The sequence below is a fragment of the Oncorhynchus mykiss genome, chromosome 1 (genome assembly GCF_013265735.2).
Source record: "Oncorhynchus mykiss isolate Arlee chromosome 1, USDA_OmykA_1.1, whole genome shotgun sequence".
Taxonomy (NCBI): Eukaryota; Metazoa; Chordata; class Actinopteri; order Salmoniformes; family Salmonidae; genus Oncorhynchus; species Oncorhynchus mykiss.
The window spans coordinates 13,092,694-13,115,472 of NC_048565.1; the positions used below are offsets into that span (position 1 = coordinate 13,092,694).

Consider the following 22,779-nt stretch of genomic DNA (forward strand, 5'->3'; position numbering starts at 1 on the left):
ACTGTAAGGGGTGCAATTTAGCTTTATCCTAGTGATCCTGATCACTTACAGTTAAAGCTTGGCATTGCACACATTTTGTATAAATCGAAAATGAATTTCATCATTGATTATTGGCAATTGCTTATTTTATGTGGGACTTCTGTTTAAGCTCTGGATTTCAAGAGGGACTTCTCTCATTTCTGAGCCCTTGGAAGCAAGATATGTAGCTGATGACATCCTGTGGATGTTGTGGATCACTGCAGGGGGCCTTTCACCTGTAATTCCCTAAACATCTCTTCAATGCAGCTGTGAGATACAGAACTCATGATTTAGAAAAATACACTTTGATTAACAATGTTCAACACTATTTGATTTAGTATTTTTATTCAATAGGCTGTACACATTCCGCGGATGTTATCGCAGGTGCAGCGAAATACTTGTTTCTATCTCCAACAATGCGGAAATACCTGACAATACACACAAATGAAGAAAATAAATAAATACATATATATATATACACACTTATTTATTTTCGTATCCGATCGTGCATGAATATAAATGTACACAGTTGTGTCAAGTTGGCTTTGGGTGGTGGAACATTCTTCATACACACGGAAATGTGTGTGACAGTTCTTGACACAAACCGTGCGCCTGGCACCTACTACCATACCCCGTAGAGACCTGTGGATGGGCATATAGTCCGTATGGATAGTCTGTGGGAGAGCTGTAGTTGTTAGCCAATTAACAGTCTTATGGCCAGGGGATAGAAGCTGTTTAGGAGTCTGTTGGTCTGAGCCTTGATGCACCGGTCCCGCCTGCTGGATGGGAGTGTAGCCGGTTTGGCTACTTTTTCTGCGTTGTAGTCTGCTGTATTTGTAACGAACAGGTCTAGTCTGGACAGTAGTTGTCTTTTATTTATCTGGATTGGATGGAATACATGCAATGCACTGGTTGGTGAGCTTCTCAATACTGCACACCTAACGTGAGGAAAAGAAATGCAAGCAAGTACCTGCACGAGGGAAGTTACATTACAGACAGCCTGCTAGCATGTAAGTTAACTAGCTAGCCTAAAATTACACCACTTCGTAAACTCTTTCAGCAGAATATTTCATCAGAAACGGTTGGCTAGCAACACAACACTATTGGAATACATTATATCACAATTATATGACGATTTACTACTTCTAAACATTTATAACATATACATTTACACATACCTCTCCTCAGTAGAACCAAAACATACTGAGAGGGAACTCCTGCGTCTGACTTGAAGGTACTGCAGGCCAGAGCAATATACTACAGAGCAATCGATACACTCACAATCCATGGATGTGAAAGGATTTAGGTGAAATACACAAGGCAATATTAACACTTGTTACAGGAGCATGTGGAGAACGGTCCAGGTCTCAGTGGCTCGAGTCTATTTTTTTTTTGTAGATTTGTGACGCTTGATTGTGTATGTTGCACCAGACAATACATTTCTGCAAGTCAAAATTGATGGATTTGGTTACATCTTGACAATGGAATAGAAATTATAGCAGGTTGAGGTTTATTGGGATGAATCTGAGCTGAGCTGAGCGGTTTGAGAGGAGTGGAAGAGAGGGCCAGGGTGGCTTCTTCCCACCCCTATAGTACAGGAACCTCCTCTGTTGATTTGTAGGTCTTCCATTCACACATACACACACACACACACACACACAGATACAGCAGGGGCCTAGCAGACAAAGTCAGGATGTGACATCACTCACAGGAAGAGAAGCCAAACAACTTTTTTCAGCTTTTTTTTGTCTGCGCTGCTGTGTAACTGGCTGCTGAGTGAAGTTGGAGCCTCAAGGTCTGTTGGTGGCTGGGAAGGAGAGAGTCTCCATAGGATCCGGAGAGGGACAGATCTGCCTGGATCGTTGTCCAGGGGGAATTAAAGTAAAGGGGGCTGACCACGGAACTCTCCTTGGCCTTCCAAAGACTCCCCACATCATTCCAAGCCATCCACACGGACCCCGGCCAGGTACTGTGGGGAAACTTCCCTTTTTATCTCACGCTCTTTCTCTTTGTTCCATATGACTAGATTTACTGAATTTGTTCCTGTGCATTAGCTACTGTTTTCTCTCTCCCACATACTGTATTTTTGAAGGACCTTGAAAGATCTATTGTTATTCTCCAGTGTCAGAAGGAAATTCCATGGAAAATCAGTAAAGTAATCAGGGTGCATAGCGGACCTGGTCCACCGTCCCACATACATGATCAGACATGCACCAGTCTGTAACTGGAGAGGCATGAAGACACTGAGAAGCAGTGAGGTCATAATCAAAAAGAAAGGACACATATCCCCTATCCCTTGGCCTATATAGATATTTATTTTCTGTCACTGTTATTAAATGACTTTGAGATTTACTGCCCATGACTGGTATTCACATTTGTGGAACTGCTATGGATTTAGACTTAGATACCAAAACTAAGGGAGTGTAGTGGACATCATCAAATCAGTTACCTATCCAGTTGTGGACCAGCTCCTTCTGTCATATGGTCATTCTCCAAGTGAATACCCAATGCCTGATCCACTAGAGATAATATAAATGAAGTACTGAGAAAGAGGATGATCCTGTTCACACCACACATACTGTGTAACAAACACCATACAGATGTGGAGTAAGCTGTCCAGAAGAAGAATGACAGTCATACTTTAGGCCTACTGTTCTGAGTAGTGAGAGATGAAGTTTCTGCTACAGTCTGAGAGCAAAACTACAGTAAAATTACACTCAACCAGGTGGAATTCAACATTTCTACTTTGTCTCATTCTGGATTACTCTGTACAGTTCAGGCTCAGAGCACACAAATATGATTGTCTTACACTGAGTGTACAAAACATTAGGAACGCCATCATAATATTGAGCTGCATCCCCCTTTGCCCTCAGAACACCCTCAATTAGTCGGGGCATGAACTACAAGGTGTCAAAAGTGATCGACAGGGATGCTGGTCCATGTTGACGCAAATGCTTCCCAGTTCCCACATTTGTGTCAAGTTGGCTGGATGTCCTTTGGATGGTGGATTATTCTTGATACACATGGGAAACTGTTGAGTGTGGAAAAACCCAGCAGCGTTACAGTTCTTGACACACTGAAACCGGTGCACCTGGCACCTATTACCATACCCTGTTCAAAGGCACTTAAATATTTTGTCTTTCCCATTCACCCTCTGAATGGCGCACATACACAATCCATGTTTCAATTTTCTCAAGGCTTAAAAATCCTTCTTTAACCTGTCTCCTCCCCTTCATCTACACTGATTGAAGTGGATTTAACAAGTGACATCAATAAGGCATGCCATTCACCTGGGCAGTCTACTTGTATGTTCCTAATGTTTTGTACACTCTGTGTATATACTGTAAGAACATAAACTGGTGCTCAGTTTAACCACACAAGCTGCACCATAACAAACCCAGGAAGTGTTGAGAGTTGCTGTGTGAAACGGGACGTGGGACATAAATGCGGATACAGTCACATCACCACCAGACATTGTCATTTAGAACGGTTGAAAGGAGCAACGGCAGATTCAAAACTATTCTAGAACATCACACTGTTTGTATTATATTCAGAATGCCTTTTGAAACAATATCTGTGTGACTTCTTGAGAGCTGTAAATATGGCTCGACTTCTCAGAGCTCTCCACATGAAACTCTGTCATGGAAACTAACTCAGTAAAGAAAAGGAAACCTTCTAAACCATGGAGCCAAGTAGCTAGATACTCAGTGGGCTACCACTGTCCTGCACTGAACTCCTTCTATAATTCAGAAAGGCAGAGTTGCTGTGTTTCAGTGTATGTACACTAATGACCCACTGGAATTGTGATACAGTGAATTATAAGTGAAATAATCTGTCTGTAAACAATTGTTGAAAAAATGACTTGTGTCATGCACAAAGTAGATGTCCTAATCGACTTGTCAAAACTATAGTTTGTTAACAAGAAATTTGTGGAGTGGTTGAAAAACAAGTTTTGATGACTCCAACGTAAGTGTATGTAAACTTCCGACTTCAAATACATGCATACATACAAGGACCTATTTCAAGGGCCAGATGGTTGTCAGTATTGTAACCTACAACTCATTTTGCATAGCAGCCACCAGAAATGAATGCCACAAATGGATTCTTGTACACTCACTCCACTGTTGGTTTGTCCTCATATTTGGGGTCATATTTTATATTCAGAGCAGTTTCACAATCACAACAATCACAGCTTTGCTTATCAAGTCCTTCAAGCTATTTCCTTTGTAAACAAGCTGACAATACTGTTTATACTTTGCTGATTTAGTTTGCTGATTTCTATCATGTTGCCTAATTTGCAGGCATGATAGTATTGTGGTACTTTGTTTGCAGGTATGATATCATGGGGGTAGAAGCCATTCTAACTTCTCATGACCTTTCTCGTTGTTTTCTCTATTTTTCAGAGAAATGTCCCTGCATTCCCAACCGCCCCCAATGTAGAGGTCACTGCCCTCAGAACTCCTCAGAGAACACCTTAACCTGAACAAACTTATGTTCGTGAAACCTGTCCAATTACCTCTCAGGAACCCCCCGCACCCAACACACACACTGTCCATTAGTCCACCATTAAGACAATGGCGCTCTGTCTCGGACAAGTCTTCAGCAAAGACAAAACGTTCAGGCCTCGGAAGAGCTTCGAGCCTGGGACCCAGCGCTTTGAACTATACAAGAAGGCCCAGGCCTCTCTGAAGTCCGGCCTGGACCTGAGGAAAGTGGTCCAGCTTCCCGAAGGAGAGAACATCAATGACTGGATCGCTGTGCATGTGGTGGACTTCTTCAACCGCATCAACCTGATCTACGGCACGGTCAGCGAGTTCTGCACCGAGCGCACCTGCCCCATCATGTCCGGGGGCCTGCGCTACGAGTACAGGTGGCAGGACGGAGACGACTACAAGAAGCCCACCAAGCTACCTGCCTTGAAATACATGAACCTACTGATGGACTGGATTGAGACCAACATCAACAATGAGGACATCTTCCCCACAAGAGTAGGTGTGTGAGGACCTCATACTAAACCCAGAGGGACTCCTCTGTAGGGGGACTGTCTTTGAAGTTAGAGTTGAATCTATGGGGTGTGTGACCATGGAAGCTACTAGCTATATAAGGGTGCTTCAGGGTGCAAAGGTATATTGATGTTCAGGATACATTCTTGGCTGCAATGGTCCTATAGAAAGTCAATGTACAGAACATTTTACAGCAGTAATTAAAACGAAAGCGCTTTGATGTTGATCTAAGTGGATGATAGTGAATGCTTCTCTGATGTTGCATCATACCCCACCTTCTCTGACAATACCTTTAATGTATCTAGAAAGGTTCAAGGATAGGTTAATTATACAATGAGGGTGGCATTTAGAAGAAATGGAATGAGGTACTCTGAGCCTATTGTTCATTGTTAAAGGGTTGTCATCAACCTCTGTTTAGGGAGGGAGATTATCTAATGCAGTGGTTCCCCTTCAAACATTCAACCTCCTGCTGCGTACCCCCTCTAGCACCAGAGTCAGCCTGCCACACACACACTATATGATACGATACATTTATTGAACATAAGAGTGAGTGTGAGTTTTTGTCACAACCCAGCTCGTGGGAAGTGACTCTTATAGAACCAGGGCACAAATAATAATATTATAATAATCAATCATTTTGTTCTTTATTTAACCATCTTACATATAAAATCTTATTGTTCATCGGAAATTGTGAATAACACACCACAGGTTAATGAGAAAGGTGTGCTTGAAAGGATGCACATAACTCTGCAGTGTTGGGTTGTATTGGGGAGAGTCTCAGTCTTAAATCATTAAATCAAGACAGGCTACTCTGAGCCTCAATTTTCACAGAACCGCTTGTTGCTATTTCGATGAGGCTCTCTTGTTCAGATATTGTTAAGTGGACTGGAAGTAGGGCATGAAAGGGATAACAAATCCAGTTGTTTGTGTTATCCATTTCGGGAAAGTACCTGTGTAATTGCGCACCCAACTCACTCAGGTGCACTCAGGTGCATTGCTATATCACATTTGACATTGTCCTTAACCTCGAGTTCATTTGCACACAAAAAAATCATACAATGATGAAAAGAGCTGTGTGTTGTCCTTGTTAATGCAGACAGAGAAGAGCTCCAACTTCTCAATCATATCCTCAATTTTGTCCCACACATTGAATATAGTTGTGGAGAGTCCCTGTAAAGATTCAGATCATTCAGGCGAGAAAAACATCACTCAGACAGGCCAGACGTCTGACCGCTTGCATGATGACAAGTTTTTCACACGAGTGAAAATGATGGTCAGTGAAGAACTTTAAGCTCGTCTCTCAATTAAAAAAAAAAAAATGTGCCAATACTTTGCCCCTTGATAACTTTTCTCTGTTGTAAAAGCGTTACATAGTCGCAGCCCATATCATTGCATAGTGCAGAAAATACACGAGAGTTCAGGGGCCTTGCTTTAACAAAGTTAACCATTTTCACTGTTGTATCCAAAACGGCTTTCAAGCTGTCAGGCATTCCCCTGCCAGCAAGAGCCTCTCGGTGGATGCTGCAGTTTACCCAAGTGGCATCGGGAGCAACTGCTTGCACGCGCGTTACCACGCCACTATGTCTCCCTCTCATGGCTTTTGCACCATCAGTACAGATACCAACACATCTTGATCACCAAAGTCCATTTGATGTCACAAAGTTGTCCAGTACTTTAAAAATATCCTCTCCTGTTGTCCTGGTTTCCAGTGGTTTGCAGAAGAGGATGTCTTCCTTAATTGACCGCCCATAAACGTAACAGACCTATACCAGGATCTGTGCCAGGCCCGCCACGTCTGTTGACTCATCCAGCTGTAACGCATATAATCCACTAGTTTGTATGCGAAGCAGTAATTGTTTCAAATCATCTCCTGCCATGTCATTGATGCATCGGGAAACAGTGTTATTTGATGAAGACATTGTCTGTATAGTTTTTTTTGTCCTTTTCCCCCAGCATTGCCCCAGCCATATCTGCGGCAACAGGAAGAAATAAGTCCTCCACAATAGAATGAGGCTTGCCTGTCCTAGCCACTCAGTAGCTCACCATATAAGACGCTTCTAGACCCTTCTTATTAATGGCATCTGTTGTTTTTATACATGTCTTACTACTCGAAAGTCATCTTAATTCTCGCTCAAAAAACTCCTGTGGCTTCTTTTTCAAATGGGCATGTTTTGCTTCTAAATGTCTGCGGAAGAATGGTTTCATCAAGTTGTGAGATAGTACTTTTGTGCATATAATCCACTGTGGCTGAGGAAAGGCACTACTCCCAATATATGTGAACCCCAAATCAATGTAGTTCTCATCATATTTGCACCTCTTCGATGGTCCAACGTCCCTGTTTCTTGTTCGGGGCTTTCCCGGGTAAGGGGGTAGTAGCTCTTCGGCTACATCAGATTCACAACTGTCAGTGTCCATACTAGCTGGGCTAACACCAAATGTAGTTACTGATGCTAGCATTGGATGTGCTCATAAAAACAGAATAACTTGTGTCGTTGACAGGTGCAGGTGTAGTACTGCTGGTAGTAGCAGTACTACCAGTAGAGCTGGTACTGTATGTGTCTCTATGGGCCTTACTTTTTTTAATCCATTAATCCATTTTTGAGCAAACTGAATGAGCAGCAGCTACATTTGGCTACATACGGAATGTTAGTGGAATTCCCTCAAGAGACTGATGGGTTATGTGATTGGATGTTAATTATTTGACTAGGCTACCTGTATTTGATATTGTGTAGTTATTTTTGCTGAACACTAGATGAAATGAGGCTACTCAGGCGAGGGGAAAAAACTCACCCAAATGTATAGCCCCAAAGGGTTGCACATTTCCGTAACATTCCCCAAATTCCCAGTTTTTTTTCCTCAAATCCTGGTTGGAAGATTCCTCCATACAGGATTTGAAAATGTGAAGAATTACTATTGTTTAAAAACAATAATGTGAATACCGTTTTTGTTTGACGTACCCCTGACGGCATTGCGCGTCCCAGTTTGGGACATAATGGAACATAATTATGGAATATTATGGAATATAAGGATATTCTGAAAATTACAAACTGATTTTCATTAATGCATCCAGGGATGGTCTCTAAAAGGCATTTAATGTGGTTGCAAAGACGCAATGCTTAATTATAAGGTAACTAACTGTACAGTGTTCCTCCTCATTGACTGTTCTATCCTTCTTGTTGTAGGTGTTCCTTTCCCTAAGAACTTCCAGCAGGTGTGTAAGAAGATTCTGAGCCGTCTTTTCCGGGTCTTTGTGCATGTCTACATCCACCACTTTGACAGCATCTGTAGCATGGGCGCCGAGGCTCACATCAATACCTGTTACAAACACTACTACTACTTCATCTCTGAGTTCAGCCTCATCGAGCACTCAGAACTGGAGCCCCTGGTGAGAGAGGAGGTGTGGTGGTGAGTAGGGTTGCACATTTCCGTAACTTTCCCCAAATTCCCAGTTTATTTCTCAAATCCTGGTTGGAACATTCCTCCATCCATGATTTCTGGAAAACCATCAAATTTGGTGAAAGTTACCTGAATTATGCAACCTTAGGGGTGAGCTTACGGCACGATATTAACTCTGTTACACTGAATACTTATCAAATCAAATAAATTTATATAGCCCTTCGTACATCAGCTGATATCTCAAAGTGCTGTACAGAAACCCAGCCTAAAGCCCCAAACAGCAAGCAATGCAGGTGTAGAAGCACGGTGGCAAGGAAAACTCCCTAGAAAGGCCAAAACCTAGGAAGAAACCTAGAGAGGAACCAGGCTATGAGGGGTGGCCAGTCCTCTTTTGGCTGTACCGGGTGGAGATTATAACAGAACATGGCCAAGATGTTCAAATGTTCATAAATGACCAGCATGGTCAAATAATAATAATCACAGTAGTTGTCGAGGGTGCAGCAAGTCAACACCTCAGGAGTAAATGTCAGTTGGCTTTTCATAGCCAATCATTAAAAGTATCTCTACCACTCCTGCTGTCTCTAGAGAGTTGAAAACAGCAGGTCTGGGACAGGTAGCACAGGTCAGGATTCCATAGCTGCAGGCAGAACAGTTGAAACTGGAGCAGCAGCACGGCCAGGTGGACTGGGGACAGCAAGGAGTCATCATGCCAGGTAGTCAGTCCTGAGGCATGGTCCTAGGGCTCAAGTCCTCCGAGAGAGAGAGAAAGAATTAGAGAGAGCATACTTAAATTCACACAGGACACCGGATAAGACAGGAGAAGTACTCCAGATATAACAAACTGACCCTAGTCCCCGACACATAAACTACTGCAGCATAAAAACTGGAGGCTGAGACAGGAGGGGTCAGGAGACTTATGTAAAAAAGGTATTTCATTTTTATATATATATATATACATATGCAAACATTTCTAAAAAGCTGTTTTCACTTTGTCATTATGGGGCTATGTGTTGATGAGAAAAAAAAGATTGAATCCATTTTAGAATGAGACTTTAACATGAACAAATGTGGAAAAAGGGAAGGTGTCTGAATACTTTCCGAATGCAGTGTAGTGCAGGGGGTATCTGGATATTCATTTATGAGGGAATATCCTTCACATACTGAAGTACAGTCCTTCAGACTTAGATGGTCTAATTTAGCTGTAGTTCAATGAAGGAGGAGCTTTACTGTCATAAAACAGAAGCAGTGGATTGTCACTGTTAGTTTACACCACAAGCGTGTCTGCTCAAACCACAACCTGGGCGATTATACAGAATCACTCTCTGGGCATAGAACATAATGACTAAATCACAGTCTGGTATATGATAATTATACAAGAGATGCTTGTCTTTAATTGTTCCCTTTGCCACAGTCATTGGAATTAGTGATGCACTCACTACTTGTTTCCCAAATTTGAATCATAAAAGAAAATTGTTAGTCTTTGTAAAAAAAAAAAAAGTGTGGTTTGGTGTATATAACCATTATAAGTGAAATTGCAGTCTAGTCAGCCATACGTAAGAATGATGTCACTTTCAAGTTGTTTTCTTTAGTGCAGCGCTTCATTACATCTGAACCGTTGAAGGTAGGAGCTCTGAGGTATACAATGAAAGTCTTCTGTTATCATCATTATGAAGTACAGATTCTACTTATAAATAACAATGAGACATTATGTCAATAATGCAATATGAGGGGAAGTCAACCTTGTTAACATAAGACAGTGTGATGGATTGAGCATTTAGCTTTTCTGCTTTTGGTTGACTATAAGTCATCTGTTTTGTGAGTGGAAACAGCCGAATGAGTTCTCCTCAGATTATGGCTTTAGCCTATCTGTTAGGAAATGATTTTAGCATCATCATATAGCATGTCAGCATAGGCATGTAGTTCTGTCTGTCACCTCAAATGAACAGGGCGATCTGGGATTGGTACATCCATTTTTGGACTTAATGATAGACAGTTATTCTTGAAGAATATGTCTTACCAAAACAGGGACGAGTGACCGCTTTGTTTTTGTTTTCCCAGATGGCCCTTTAATCGTAGCCCTGTTCAATGGAGAAAGCTTTGTAATAACCATTCCTATGTCTTGTTTTTGCAGCAAGGTAGGCATATAATGCAATTATTTGTCAATATCATGTTAATCCCCCAACTCTACTCTATCTTCTCTACCCTCAGAGGGCAATGACAGAGAAGATCTGTAACTAAACCACTTGGAAAATGGAGTTTACATCATTTCAGCATTCCCTGTGGCCTTCAAGAGACCCACAACTTCAATACAACCAAACACCCAAACTAAAGGAATGGATTTTGAGTGGATTTGAAGAACTAAAGTGTTATCCATCCCAAGCATTACAACGTTTGTTCATAAAGTGACATTTTCAGCCAATAGTCTATATGTTTTATGAAAAAGGACTGTTCTGCTTCCTATAGTGCTGTGACATGATGTAGCACTCCAGTCTTCTGAGCTTTATTGTAATTGTAGTAATGTTTAGTAATAACTATTCTAGCTCTGTTTTATTACGCATGTATAGTTCTTGACATCATCAACTTTGGAAATGTTTGCGGCTTCGAGGTGTTTGAGACATTTTGTAATGGATGGAAGGTCACAACCATAGAGATAGATAGAGGATTCATCTTTGTATCTGTGCAATTATAGAGTCTGTGACAGCATGGGCATTGAGGCTATCTCCATTTTTAAGTAGTACATTTTCTTCTTCACAATTGGGTGATCCCTCCTGATGACCTGATTGGACATGACTCCAACAGGGTCACCAGGAGGGATCAACCAATGAAGTTGGAAGTCCAGCCCAGTTGACCACATTAAAATGGTGGAAGCTCTCAATGGAATGGAAGCCCATGCTAAAATGGCCTTTTGGCCACTAGAGGCCTCTATCATTCTCTATGGTAACACCACTAGACCTGTCTCCAGTGTTTTGCATTTTTATGACAAATATGTGTGGAATGTGTCCCAGCCAGACAACTTGAAAAACAAGTGTCCAGGGATGTGCAGAATGACAAGTATGGACTCATACTGGAAATTACTGACTTAATTTTAATTTCCACAAAACCAGTTTAAACCTTGCTCTGTGAGACTGATCTGATGTGTAACTGATTCAATTTCCAAGTATTAAGAGCCTATTTACCCTTCCTGGTCTCTCCTGTTGAGTTAATTGTGTTCATTTTTGAGGAAAATTATTCATTCATCTTAAAATACTCATGACTCATTAATATAACTTGCACTACAAATGTATTTTATTTTATTGAACCTTTATTTAACTTAAATACGACGCCTTAGACTATAATATAACCTACCTTGCTACTACTAGTATATTTTCTATGAATGAGAGTGCTGTCATACACCAGAAATTCCCTATTATGAAATAGGGGAAGTTGTTTTGCAATACCTGACGTCCTAGTGGCTTATTCTTTTCGTCCAATGAATAAACTACAGGACATGCAAGAGGCGGGAGCTCTGCGTTTACCGCCTTACGTCACTAGCTGGATTTCACTCTGTTGTCCACCCTGACCCACCGCAAAACCCAGAGGATGACCGAGGCGCTGGAGGAGGATTTCGGCCTGTTTGGACACAGACTCCAGGTTAGATATATTTTTTAATATCATCAGTAATTCATAACGTCATTAGCAAGACGGATTAGGTGACATAGTAACTAGCCAACGTAAAATAGTTAACTATGTAACGTTACTGTAGCTAGCTAGCGCAAATGTATTTGTTTTGGCTTTTCATAACACACTCATCTGATACAATTATTTTCAGAACATCGTTATGACTGAGCTGATATATGGATTGCTAGACAGCTAATAAGGTCGACCTGTTTATAACCTTATGAGTATCTTTACTATAGTTAGCTAGCTAATGTGTGTGATTGCATAGCCTACTTTTGCTGACTGTTTGATTGAACTAACTATAACGTGTTAGCTAAGTAGCTGTATTTTTGCCGCCTCCAGTCAGGCACGACCAAGTCGTGGCTGCTTTCATCAGCATATTTGGATCTGAGTTTTCTGGAATGACTCAATAACTCACCCAATTATCCAGATAGGTTTGACATATAACCTACAGCTAGCAGAATAACACCAACGTTACAAAAAACCGCCCGGCGTATGTGTGTAAGGAAAGGTCCAACCAGTTCTGGAATGTGTGTTCAAGTGAAAACACATCACATCATCACTGATGGAATTCCTTAGTGTAACTTTGAATACTCTCTCCCTGTTTCTGCCCCCGCCGACATGACTTTACTGTACTAGCTCGCTACTCGAAAACGTGCTAGCTATCTGAAATGTTTCATTATTTTTCAGTTGGCAGATATGGTGAGGCAGAGCACGGTGGCAGAGTTGCAAGCCTTCCAGCACTCTCTCCAGGTAAATCAATATTGCTGTCAGAAATAGCTAGCTAACTAGCTATTTTACAAACTTGTCATAGCTTCTGGTTTTCTCACACTTGTTACTTCCCTTAACCTTTCCTGTTGCTCAGATAAGAGTAGCTTCTAGTAGTAACAGACTGCCGGTAATTATGCTTATCTTAAGGTTAAACTGGATATGTTGCATCATTTTCAATGAGTAATACAAATATGCCTATGCTATCACTGGATGTGAAAGTGTGTTTGGGAATATCCAGGGTCAGATAAGGTCTTTGTAAGCTTTCCTGTTTGTGTTTGCATATCAGTGTACCCTATTGGCAGGCTGCCACAGGGGAAGATAACCTTGTTTTAAACCAGAAGCTTGGTTCTAATTATACTGTATTGTTATTTTATCTAGAATATGCCATATCAGTAGATTTGAAATTGGTTTAGGACTGCACTGGTACTTTAAGAACAAAAGTGACACACTGTGCTTCTTCTTGTTCTTTCTGTCCCTCTCCACCACCTGATCTCTCTTGCTCTGCTCTCACTTTCACACTTTCTCTCCCCACTCTCTCTCTTTCAGTTACAGAGTAACTCTCTGGCCCTTGGCCCAGTAGGGGACAGCTGTGGGGAACAGCAGAATGTGGTGCCCCCCACTGCCACAGAGGAGAGACAGCGCCTCTCAAAGGGCCCTCCAGGTACTGCACTTCAGGCCTCTGACCAGGGCCTTATCAGTAGCAGTGCCTCTTTAGATGATAACGAATAAGATTTATATGGACCGATCTTAGATCAGCACTTCTACTCCGATGCTTTGTGGATACTGACCCAGCTCCACAACCAGCTTCTCCCTGTCTGCTTTGCTATCACATTGGCACATAGCAGTCCTACATGTTAGTCAATATACACATTGCACACACTATGCTTTAAGCAATCATTTATTTGCTGGCACATAGTTAATCCATTCAAGGCTCTATCAATGTGTCACAGTTTTAAACAGTCATTCACAATTTAAGAAAACATTTTATTTTTGTTGATTGGCACATAGTCAATAGATGTTAGTCAGTATGCACGTTGCAAACACTTTGCAATTCAAGCAATATTTTACAATGTAACTGTGGTTGACGTGAATTAACAGTCAACTTGTTTATACAGAGGTGGAAGCTAGCCAGCCAGTAAGCGTCCCAGACTCAGCCAAACCAATGGAAGCCACCCAGCCAGTAAGCATTCCAGACTCAGCCAAACCAATGGAAGCCACCCAGCCAGTAAGCATTCCAAACTCAGCCAAACCAAAGAAGAAGAAAAGGAGGTCAAGAGCAACAGACAGCTTTACAGGAAACTTCAACGGTAATCATTTTGCACATAAATCAGACAAGCCTGTCAAATATCCAATCACTCATGTCATTCAAAATGTAGAGTTTTTTTAATAAATGCACCCACACCATAGATACCAGAGACAGGCTTTTGTGCGTTTCTCTTTTCTCCAGACCTATACAAACTGACAGATGAAATGCTGGGTCAGGGTGCATATGCAAAGGTCCAAGGATGCATCAGTCTTCAGAATGGGAATGAATATGCTGTGAAGGTGAGTCTGAGGCTGCGTATGAAACGGTTCCCTATTCAGGGCACTACTTTTGACCAGGGTGCATAGAGGACATATGGGACTTGTGATGAATGTCATACATCACATGCAAAGGTTTTATTGTCATTCCAGGGTAGTTGAAGTATAATTAGTCACTAACGGATGCTGTTTCAACCCCAAACAGTGTTTTCTTTGCCTGGTTTGTGGTCCAAACGTTGTCCTATTAAACAGTTAAGCGTTATACCAGTGTGCAGATTAGCTTTTTGTTCTACATTGTCCTCTCTGATCCAGCACCTGGGACATATTTTTGTTTTATGGATGTGCACATATACCACCCACTAAGCCAAAGATTTTTTATAACTAATCCAAGGTACACCCACAGCCTGCCATTTCAAATGGGAGCAAGTTAATCATAGTGGGCAGAACTAGCAGGAGGTAGGCAGAGCACGAGCTAATGAGATCCTATTGGTGCGTTCTAGCATGTAGTTGCATATTTCCGTTAGGGAACACCTGTGAAGTGCACTTGTGCATTAGCTCAATTCGCCCTTGGACTCCTAGACAACGTAATTTTTAGAAACTTTGGCAAAGGGTAAAGTCTACAAAACTTAGTCCACTCTGGCCAAACAGATTTTAGTTTTGGGAACAGAAAACTATTGAGATCAAATTTTTCATTGATGAGAAAATGTGCAGATTGTCAGCCAAAATCCATCTGATTCCATATTTTCCCACTGCTGGGAAACATTTATACATCAAGCTCATTGTTCTGTGACTAAGCTTTATTCACTCACTGATACCTGTGTCTATTTGGTTTTGTCTCAGATCATTGAGAAGAACGCGGGGCACAGTCGCAGCCGCGTCTTCCGTGAAGTGGAGACCCTTTACCAGTGCCAGGGCAACAAGTGTGTGCTCTTTCACTCTACAAAGGGAAAGCTCTGAAGGTTAAATAATAATTACAACAAAAAAACGTCACCCACTAATGTGTTCCTATTAACATTTTCAGGAACATTCTGGAACTAATACAGTTTTTTGAAGATGACTCCTGCTTCTACTTGGTGTTTGAGAAGTTGCGCGGAGGTATGTCTTCCTGTTTTTACCATATTATCCCACTTTTGTGAGGGTGAAGATGGGTCATGTTCATTGTGCATAAAATGGAAGAAAAAAGTAAACTGGGGAGATACTGCTGTAACTGAACTTGTCCAATAAAAACAATGTTGTTTTCTGTTGCAAAACATGGTGGTGCTTTGTGGCCTAATGAACATGACCCAGATTACATGAAACTATTAGGTGTTTCTCTGAAAGCTCTCTGCTCCTGAAAGCTCTCCTCTCTCTGCTCCTGAAAGCTCTCCTCTTTACCCATACAGGCTCCATTCTGACTCACATCCAGAACCGTAAGCACTTTGATGAGCTGGAGGCCAGCCGTGTGGTCAGGGACATCTCCAAAGCTCTTCACTTCCTCCACAACAAAGGTAGGACCCCTGAACATGGGGCTGTGCCTGAATAGAATTACAGTGTGATTGTTTCCTCATTAACATTCTCTGTTCTACAGGTATCGCCCACCGGGACCTAAAGCCAGAGAACATCCTGTGTGAGTCTACTGACCAGGTAACCTTTGTTTCCCCCAATGTGCTACGGAACAACAACATGTGTTTTCTGTAGAAAATGTCATGTTTACCAAACAGTTATTGTGGTTATAGCTAGTGAATGCTTGCTATTTTTCTCTCCCTCTGCAGGTGTCTCCGGTGAAAATTTGTGACTTTGACTTGGGCAGTGGAGTGAAGCTTAGCAGTGCCTGTATTCCAATCACCACTCCAGAGCTCACCACACCGGTAAATACCACAACCTGAACCTACCACTAACCCTGATATTTGTGTGTCTGTCTATCTGGCAATGTCTTAATTGTCCCTAAGTGCACATTTTACATTTTTACTGTAAAGAGTGTTGCGATTTTAAATGTACTTTTAAATCAAATTTGATTTGACATATGTCCTCACGGTGTTTGGTTTCCCCGGCTCAGTGTGGCTCGGCAGAGTACATGGCTCCAGAGGTGGTGGAGGTGTTCACAGACGAGGCATCGTTCTACGACAAGCGTTGTGACCTCTGGAGCCTGGGGGTCATCCTCTATATTCTGCTCAGCGGCAGCCCCCCCTTCACTGGTCATTGTGGGACTGACTGTGGCTGGGACCGTGGAGAGACCTGCCGCACCTGCCAGGTACACAAGCCATCACCAGTCTTCTTCAAACTCCCAGTTCACCTTAGATTTTTAAAAAAAATAGTGCTGTAGATGTCTGTCTCGAAGGAACACAAACTCTGGACCTTCAAGACCGTTTATAAAAAATAATTTTAAAAATCTGCCATGCATTTATTGGTGTTATAACCATTATAATTCATAAAAACTAATAGTAATTTAGAAACAGTTTCTGATTCATGTCACAAGTGAATGCCCAAAACATTATACTATTCATGATTTTCCCTTTTAATATATTGTGTCCCACCCCTGCAGAAGAATCTGTTTGACAACATCCAGGATGGCCAGTATGAGTTCCCAGAGAAGGACTGGGCCCACATCTCTGCCCAGGCCAAGGACCTCATCTCCAGGCTGCTGGTGCGGGATGCCACCCTCCGCCTCAGTGCTGCCCAGGTCCTGCAGCACTCCTGGGTGCAGGGGGTGAGTGTCAATTTCCTAACCCTTCTGTACACTGTGTGGGTATATGGTCATAACATACCACACCTGGGTTCAAATACATGTCTATTATTTGTTATTGAATACTTATTTTCTGTGTATCTGAGTATTTTCTAATAATGTGGCTCGAATCACCTACTTCTATTGGAAGTATTTGAAAGTACTTTCCTGTAAATAGCCTAGTATTTTGAGGTAAGTATTTGAAAATACATCATTTCAAATACCTAACAGACCTGGTTGAAATGCATGGGAATTTAATTATTTGTTTAAATACTGTGTATTTGAGTATATAAAAAATATATATATATATATATACACACACACACACACACACACACACTGCTCAAAAAAATAAAGGGAACACTTAAACAACACAATGTAACTCCAAGTCAATCACACTTCTGTGAAATCAAACTGTCCACTTAGGAAGCAACACTGATTGACAATAAATTTCACATGCTGTTGTACAAATGGAATAGACAACAGGTGGAAATTATAGGAAATTAGCAAGACACCCCCAATAAAGGAGTGGTTCTGCAGGTGGTGACCACAGACCACTTCTCAGTTCCTGTGCTTCCTGGCTGATGTTTTGGTCACTTTTGAATGCTGGCGATGCTTTCACTCTAGTGGTAGCATGAGACGGAGTCTACAACCCACACAAGTGGCTCAGGTAGTGCAGCTCATCCAGGATGGCACATCAATGCGAGCTGTGGCAAGAAGGTTTGTTGTGTCTGTCAGCGTAGTGTCCAGAGCATGGAGGCGCTACCAGGAGACCGGCCAGTACATCAGGAGACGTGGAGGAGGCCGTAGGAGGGCAACAACCCAGCAGCAGGACCGCTACCTCCGCCTTTGTGCAAGGAGGAGCACTGCAGAGCCCTGCAAAATGACCTCCAGCAGGCCACAAATGTGCATGTGTCTGCTCAAGCGGTCAGAAACAGACTCCATGAGGGTGGTATGAGGGCCCGACGTCCACAGGTGGGAGTTGTGCTTACAGCCCAATACCCTGCAGGACGTTTGGCATTTGCCAGAGAACACCAAGATTGGCAAATTCGCCACTGGCACCCTGTGCTCTTCACAGATGAAAGCAGGTTCACACTGAGCACATGTGACAGTCTGGAGATGCCGTGGAGAACGTTCCGCTGCCTGCAACATCCTCCAGCATGACCGGTTTGGCGGTGGGTCAGTCATGGTGTGGGGTGGCATTTCTTTGGGGGGCCGCACAGCCCTCCATGTGCTCGCCAGAGGTAGCCTGACTGCCATTAGGTAGCGAGATGAGATCCTCAGACCACTGTGAGACCATATGCTGGTGCGGTTGGCCCTGGGTTCCTCCTAATGCAAGACAATGCTAGACCTCATATGGCTGGAGTGTGTCAGCAGTTCCTGCAAGAGGAAGGCATTGATGCTATGGACCGCCTGTTCCCCAGACCTGAATCCAATTGAGCACATCCGTTGCATCACAGACTGTCCAGAAGTTGGCGGATGCTTTAGTCCAGGTCTGGGAGGAGAGCCCTCAGGAGACCATCCGCCACCTCATCAGGAGCATGCCCAGGCGTTGTAGGGAGGTCATACAGGCACATGGAGGCCACACGCACTACTGAGCCTCATGTTGACTTGTTTTAAGGACATTACATCAAAGTTGGATCAGCCTGTAGTGTGGTTTTCCACTTTAATTTTGAGTGTGACTCCAAATCCAGACCTCCATGGGTTGATAAATTTGATTTCCATTGATAATCTTTGTGTGATTTTGTTGTCAGCACATTCAACTGTGCAAAGAAAAAAGTATTTAATAAGAATATTTCATTCATTCAGATCTCGGATGTGTTATTTTAGTGTTCCCTTTATTTTTTTGAGCAGTATGTATATATATATATGTATGTATGTGTATGTATGTGTGTGTATGTGTGTGTATGTGTGTGTGTGTGTGTGTGTATGTGTATATATATAGACATGTGTGTGTGTATATATATATATATATATATATATACACACACTGCTCAAAAAAATAAAGGGAACACTAAAATAACACATCCTAGATCTGAATGAATGAAATATTCTTATATATATTTCTTAAGTTCCAAATTACTTTTGAAATCAATTGAAATACCCTAAACAGTATATGAACCCAGGTCTGTACTTTATGTTGTTCCCGGTGGATGTCAATATTCTGAAGTGGCTTTCTTGCCTTGTCTATTCTACACTGATCTAAGGCTGAAGGCTGAATGTGTGAAAGAGACATCCAAGAAACCAGTGGGCTTGTTTTCACCAGTACATTTCCTCCAAACTGTATATCTGTGAAGGAAAAGGTACAATTAAAATAAATTAATTCTGTTTTCCTGCTATATCTTATTTAAATGTGTTATTTATTTTCCCCTAGAATGCACCAGAGAGAGGTCTCCCAACCCCACACTTCCTCCAAAGGTAATCCACTCAGTGCTCATTTCACAGAATGTGCAGTACATTACAGCAGATGGCTAATAAAGCCAATTGTTGAAGGGACGTTACACTGCAAAATCAAAGTTTGTTTTCCAGACCTACAAAGTAGCATAATGGACTCAACTTGACATTTTGAGGCCTGAAAACATCGGACACAATTAGATTTAGGAGTGTTCCTGACAAATTGAGTGTATGTCTCCTAGAGCTAAACATGTGATCTATAATTTGATCAATCTCTGACTGATCGCCTGCTCGTTCTCTACAGGAACAGCAGCACCAAAGACCTGACCCAGTTTGCCGCCGACGCCATCGCCTTCAACCGCCAGCTGTCGCAGCACGACGAGGAGCAGGAGGAAGTGGTCACCACCATTGTGACCTCCATGAGGCTTTCGCCCCCCTCCAACTCCCGTCTGGCTCGCAGACGGGCACAGTCCAACGCTCAGCGCACCACCCAGGACTTCCTGCCTGCTGATGACGACAACCTCGACACTCTCGTCACCTAACCAGCTCCTGGTTTAACCCCAAGAAGACCCCGTTTTGGTGCTACTGCAGGCTCGGAGTTCCCTCGCACCTGGTTTATCCTTCTAATATAGTCGTGTGCTTCTAAGATCCCAACAGGGTCAGATTCTCTGATTTAACAATGTCAGCCTCAGAACTGCTGCCAGACTCTTTGTGCCTTCCTTTCCCCTCTTTTGTTTCTCCTCTGTTCCCTCCATCCTGGTGCTAGTCTCTCTTCCTCCCCTGCTCCTCCTCTCTAGGTGGTGTTTACCATGTCACACCATCTGAGATGGACGATAGCTTCCGTTGGCAGGAGACTCCTGTGTAGCTTCACAGGGTTGGTAGCCTCATTGTCCAAGCTCTCATGGCCAGTGGTCTTCTTATCACCTAGAAACAGAGAGACCGGACCACAAAGGGAAGCACTTTTATCCTCTACTAAGCTAACACACACTGAGTCCCAGCTTTGTTTCAGTGATTAGTTTGGGTTGAGGTAGTTTCCTGCATTTGATAATAACCTCAGTCTATACAGAGCGCAATCCCATGTTAAGACGACAGGAATAAAGTCACTAAAACGGGTCTAAGCCTGTTCTAGTGATTCTTTTTCTATGATTAAGACTGCTAGTGATGGTTGCTTAATGCTAGCTATACTTAATTGCACGGTTATTTCCGTTAGGAATGGGTTCTTGATGATGTCCGCATGGGGCATTTAATACACGTACAGTGCATGTAGCTAGCCTGTCTTATTGTAAAAATACTTTTAATTTGAAAAAACATTTTAATTTACGTTGTGTTGGTCAAGCTGTGAAAAGGTTTTAGCGTTATTTATAGAGTTACTGAATGCTGCAAAAGTAGAGCATTACTTTTCAGTCCCTTAATAATGACCCTGTTTTTAGGGCTGGTCATACATAGGCTGTGAGGAGGGTTTCAAAACTTTCCCATAATGTCTTGGTTTTTCCAGAAATCCCAGTTTTAGGATTTTTGGAACCAGCAGGGATGAAGCATCCAACCTCTAATTTTTCATGCAGGATTTCTGGAATATATTTTGGGAATTTTTGGAATGTTTTGAGAATTCTGCAACCCAGTAATGGCAAGGCAAGCAGACACTGTGACTATGGCCTGGTATTCAGGGAATGGACTCTCTCCTTGATTTATCCTAGTAAGCCTTCTGGGGCCCTATTATTGACAGATGGGTCGATATCTACACTATGTTCAGTGTGAGTGTTTTGCCTAGACCGTTTAAGACATTGTGCTTGTGGAAGGTGGGTTACTGAATGATTTGAGAGTGCATCATTCATTTGAAAAGCATTTTATTATTTGAATCACCCTGAAATTCCATTTCTTATCTCCTTATCGAAACATCAGCTACCTGGAACACTTCTATACTTTGAAACAACTCACTCGTCATATGTATTTTGAGATTATTTGAAATGATTGCATTTCATCAGTATTTTAATTTTTTTAGGCATATTTGAAGTATTGATAAACTATAAGGATTACCTCAGAAACCTGAATTGCACTAGCCTGGTTGCCAGTTTGTTTGTGTTATGTTGTCACTTAATGCAAAACATGACATTACAAAGAGTTGACATGATGACACAATCAGATCTGGGGCCAAGCTAGAATTTGTATGATGTCTTTGCACATTTTTTCCAAATGATTACAGGACCATTCTGCCTTTGCTTGCTTCAAATGTGTTTAACTTATTTTCAGTCATACCACTAATAACCTGCAGCTTTCTTTTTACGCAAATTAATTTCTGTTTTGGCTATTCACACTTCACTGAATATTGTTAGAATCTGTTTAAGTGATATAGAAATCTGGAAATGTCTTTTTGTTTTTTAATGTTGTGTTTTTTTAAACGTCCATAACTTAATTTTTTATATATTCTATATTCCAGAGGGGATGCTGTTATAAATATACCTTTCTCTGGCGGAAAGGGAATTCTAGTTTTCTATCAGTTTTTTTTAGTACTAGTTTTATTTGTGTATTGTCGGTTGGTTTGTCAGCAAATGGATCTGAATAAGTGTGCCAAAGAAACCATAGAGACTGATAGAAATAACTTGTGACGACTGTGATTGCTAGCATGTCACATTAATTTGGTTTCAGATTTTTAAGCATAAATTGGTCAGACGGCCATTTCAGCCTGCGTAACATAGTTACTGAAATGCTATTTGGTTACTGAAATGCTCTTTGGTTACTGAAATGCTCTTTGGTTACTGAAATTATTTGATTTACCTCTACCAGTTTGACTGTTTCACCTCTAAGAGCTTGTCATTTTATTAATGTGGGGACACTGATGGAAGTCTAGCACTTATTCCCCTCACCCTTTAACTTCATGTATTGCATCCCCCACCCCCATGTAAAACGGCTTGTACCCAATGCCTGGATCTCCCCCGGTTGCCATGGATACTCAATCGCTATAGCAACCGAGGGGCCTTCCTAAGCGGGCACGGACTCTCCGTCAGAGAGGGTGCAACAGATTAGGGATCTCCCAGTGGCTATGGTAAAGCCCTCTCACTCTCATTAGTCCCAAATGGCACCCTATAGCCCACAGGCCCTGGTCAAAAGTAGGGCACTACATAGGGAATAGGGTGCCATTTGGGACACACACTAAACTCAAATCAGATGGGATAAGATACATTCATTGGCATAAGCTATGCAGCTAAATACCTTATAACCCATGTGGATGAGGTCTTATGGCAAATGTTCTAACAATGTTGCACATCAATAGCCCCTGTGGTATGCTGTTTTCCCAATAAAACCCCATTCTTTCTTATGAAA

At 42.0% G+C, this 22,779-nt stretch overlaps 2 protein-coding genes across 7 annotated transcripts; both read left to right on the top strand.

Annotated features, from left to right (window-relative positions):
- Positions 1-980: 980 nt before the first annotated feature.
- On the top strand, positions 981-11,895 carry LOC110537958 (MOB kinase activator 3C-like). 6 transcript variants are annotated; one of them, XR_002475703.2, is made up of 4 exons: positions 981-1,984; positions 4,422-5,006; positions 8,204-8,426; positions 10,626-11,895. XR_002475703.2 is itself a non-coding variant. In XM_021624571.2 (4 exons), coding segments are annotated over exons 2-4 (642 nt in total). In that variant the 5' UTR covers positions 981-1,984; positions 4,422-4,592; the 3' UTR covers positions 10,627-11,895. The 6 variants fall into 6 exon arrangements, 4 of the variants coding, with proteins under 4 accessions (XP_021480246.1, XP_021480327.1, XP_021480493.1 ...); XR_002475701.2 differs by having other exon boundaries at positions 8,204-8,406; XM_021624571.2 differs by having other exon boundaries at positions 4,422-5,010.
- On the top strand, positions 11,811-22,779 carry mknk1 (MAPK interacting serine/threonine kinase 1). The gene is made up of 14 exons (XM_021624280.2): positions 11,811-12,047; positions 12,765-12,827; positions 13,392-13,506; positions 13,961-14,152; positions 14,293-14,390; positions 15,207-15,286; positions 15,388-15,461; positions 15,749-15,853; positions 15,934-15,989; positions 16,118-16,213; positions 16,402-16,596; positions 16,888-17,052; positions 19,442-19,485; positions 19,766-22,779. The coding sequence occupies exons 1-14, from the start codon at positions 11,997-11,999 to the stop codon at positions 20,001-20,003; spliced, it is 1,572 nt and encodes a 523-aa protein (XP_021479955.2). The 5' UTR covers positions 11,811-11,996; the 3' UTR covers positions 20,004-22,779.

Coding starts and splice junctions, on each gene's coding strand:
- LOC110537958 (XM_021624483.2), top strand. CDS start 4,593: ATGGCGCTCTGTCTCGGACAAGTCTTCAGCAAAGACAAAACGTTCAGG. Junction 5,011..8,203: donor CATCTTCCCCACAAGAGTAG/GTGTGTGAGGAC, acceptor TTCTTGTTGTAG/GTGTTCCTTTCCCTAAGAAC. Junction 8,407..10,625: donor ACTCAGAACTGGAGCCCCTG/GTGAGAGAGGAG, acceptor CTCTACCCTCAG/AGGGCAATGACAGAGAAGAT.
- mknk1 (XM_021624280.2), top strand. CDS start 11,997: ATGACCGAGGCGCTGGAGGAGGATTTCGGCCTGTTTGGACACAGACTC. Junction 14,391..15,206: donor GGAATGAATATGCTGTGAAG/GTGAGTCTGAGG, acceptor GTTTTGTCTCAG/ATCATTGAGAAGAACGCGGG. Junction 15,287..15,387: donor TACCAGTGCCAGGGCAACAA/GTGTGTGCTCTT, acceptor TAACATTTTCAG/GAACATTCTGGAACTAATAC.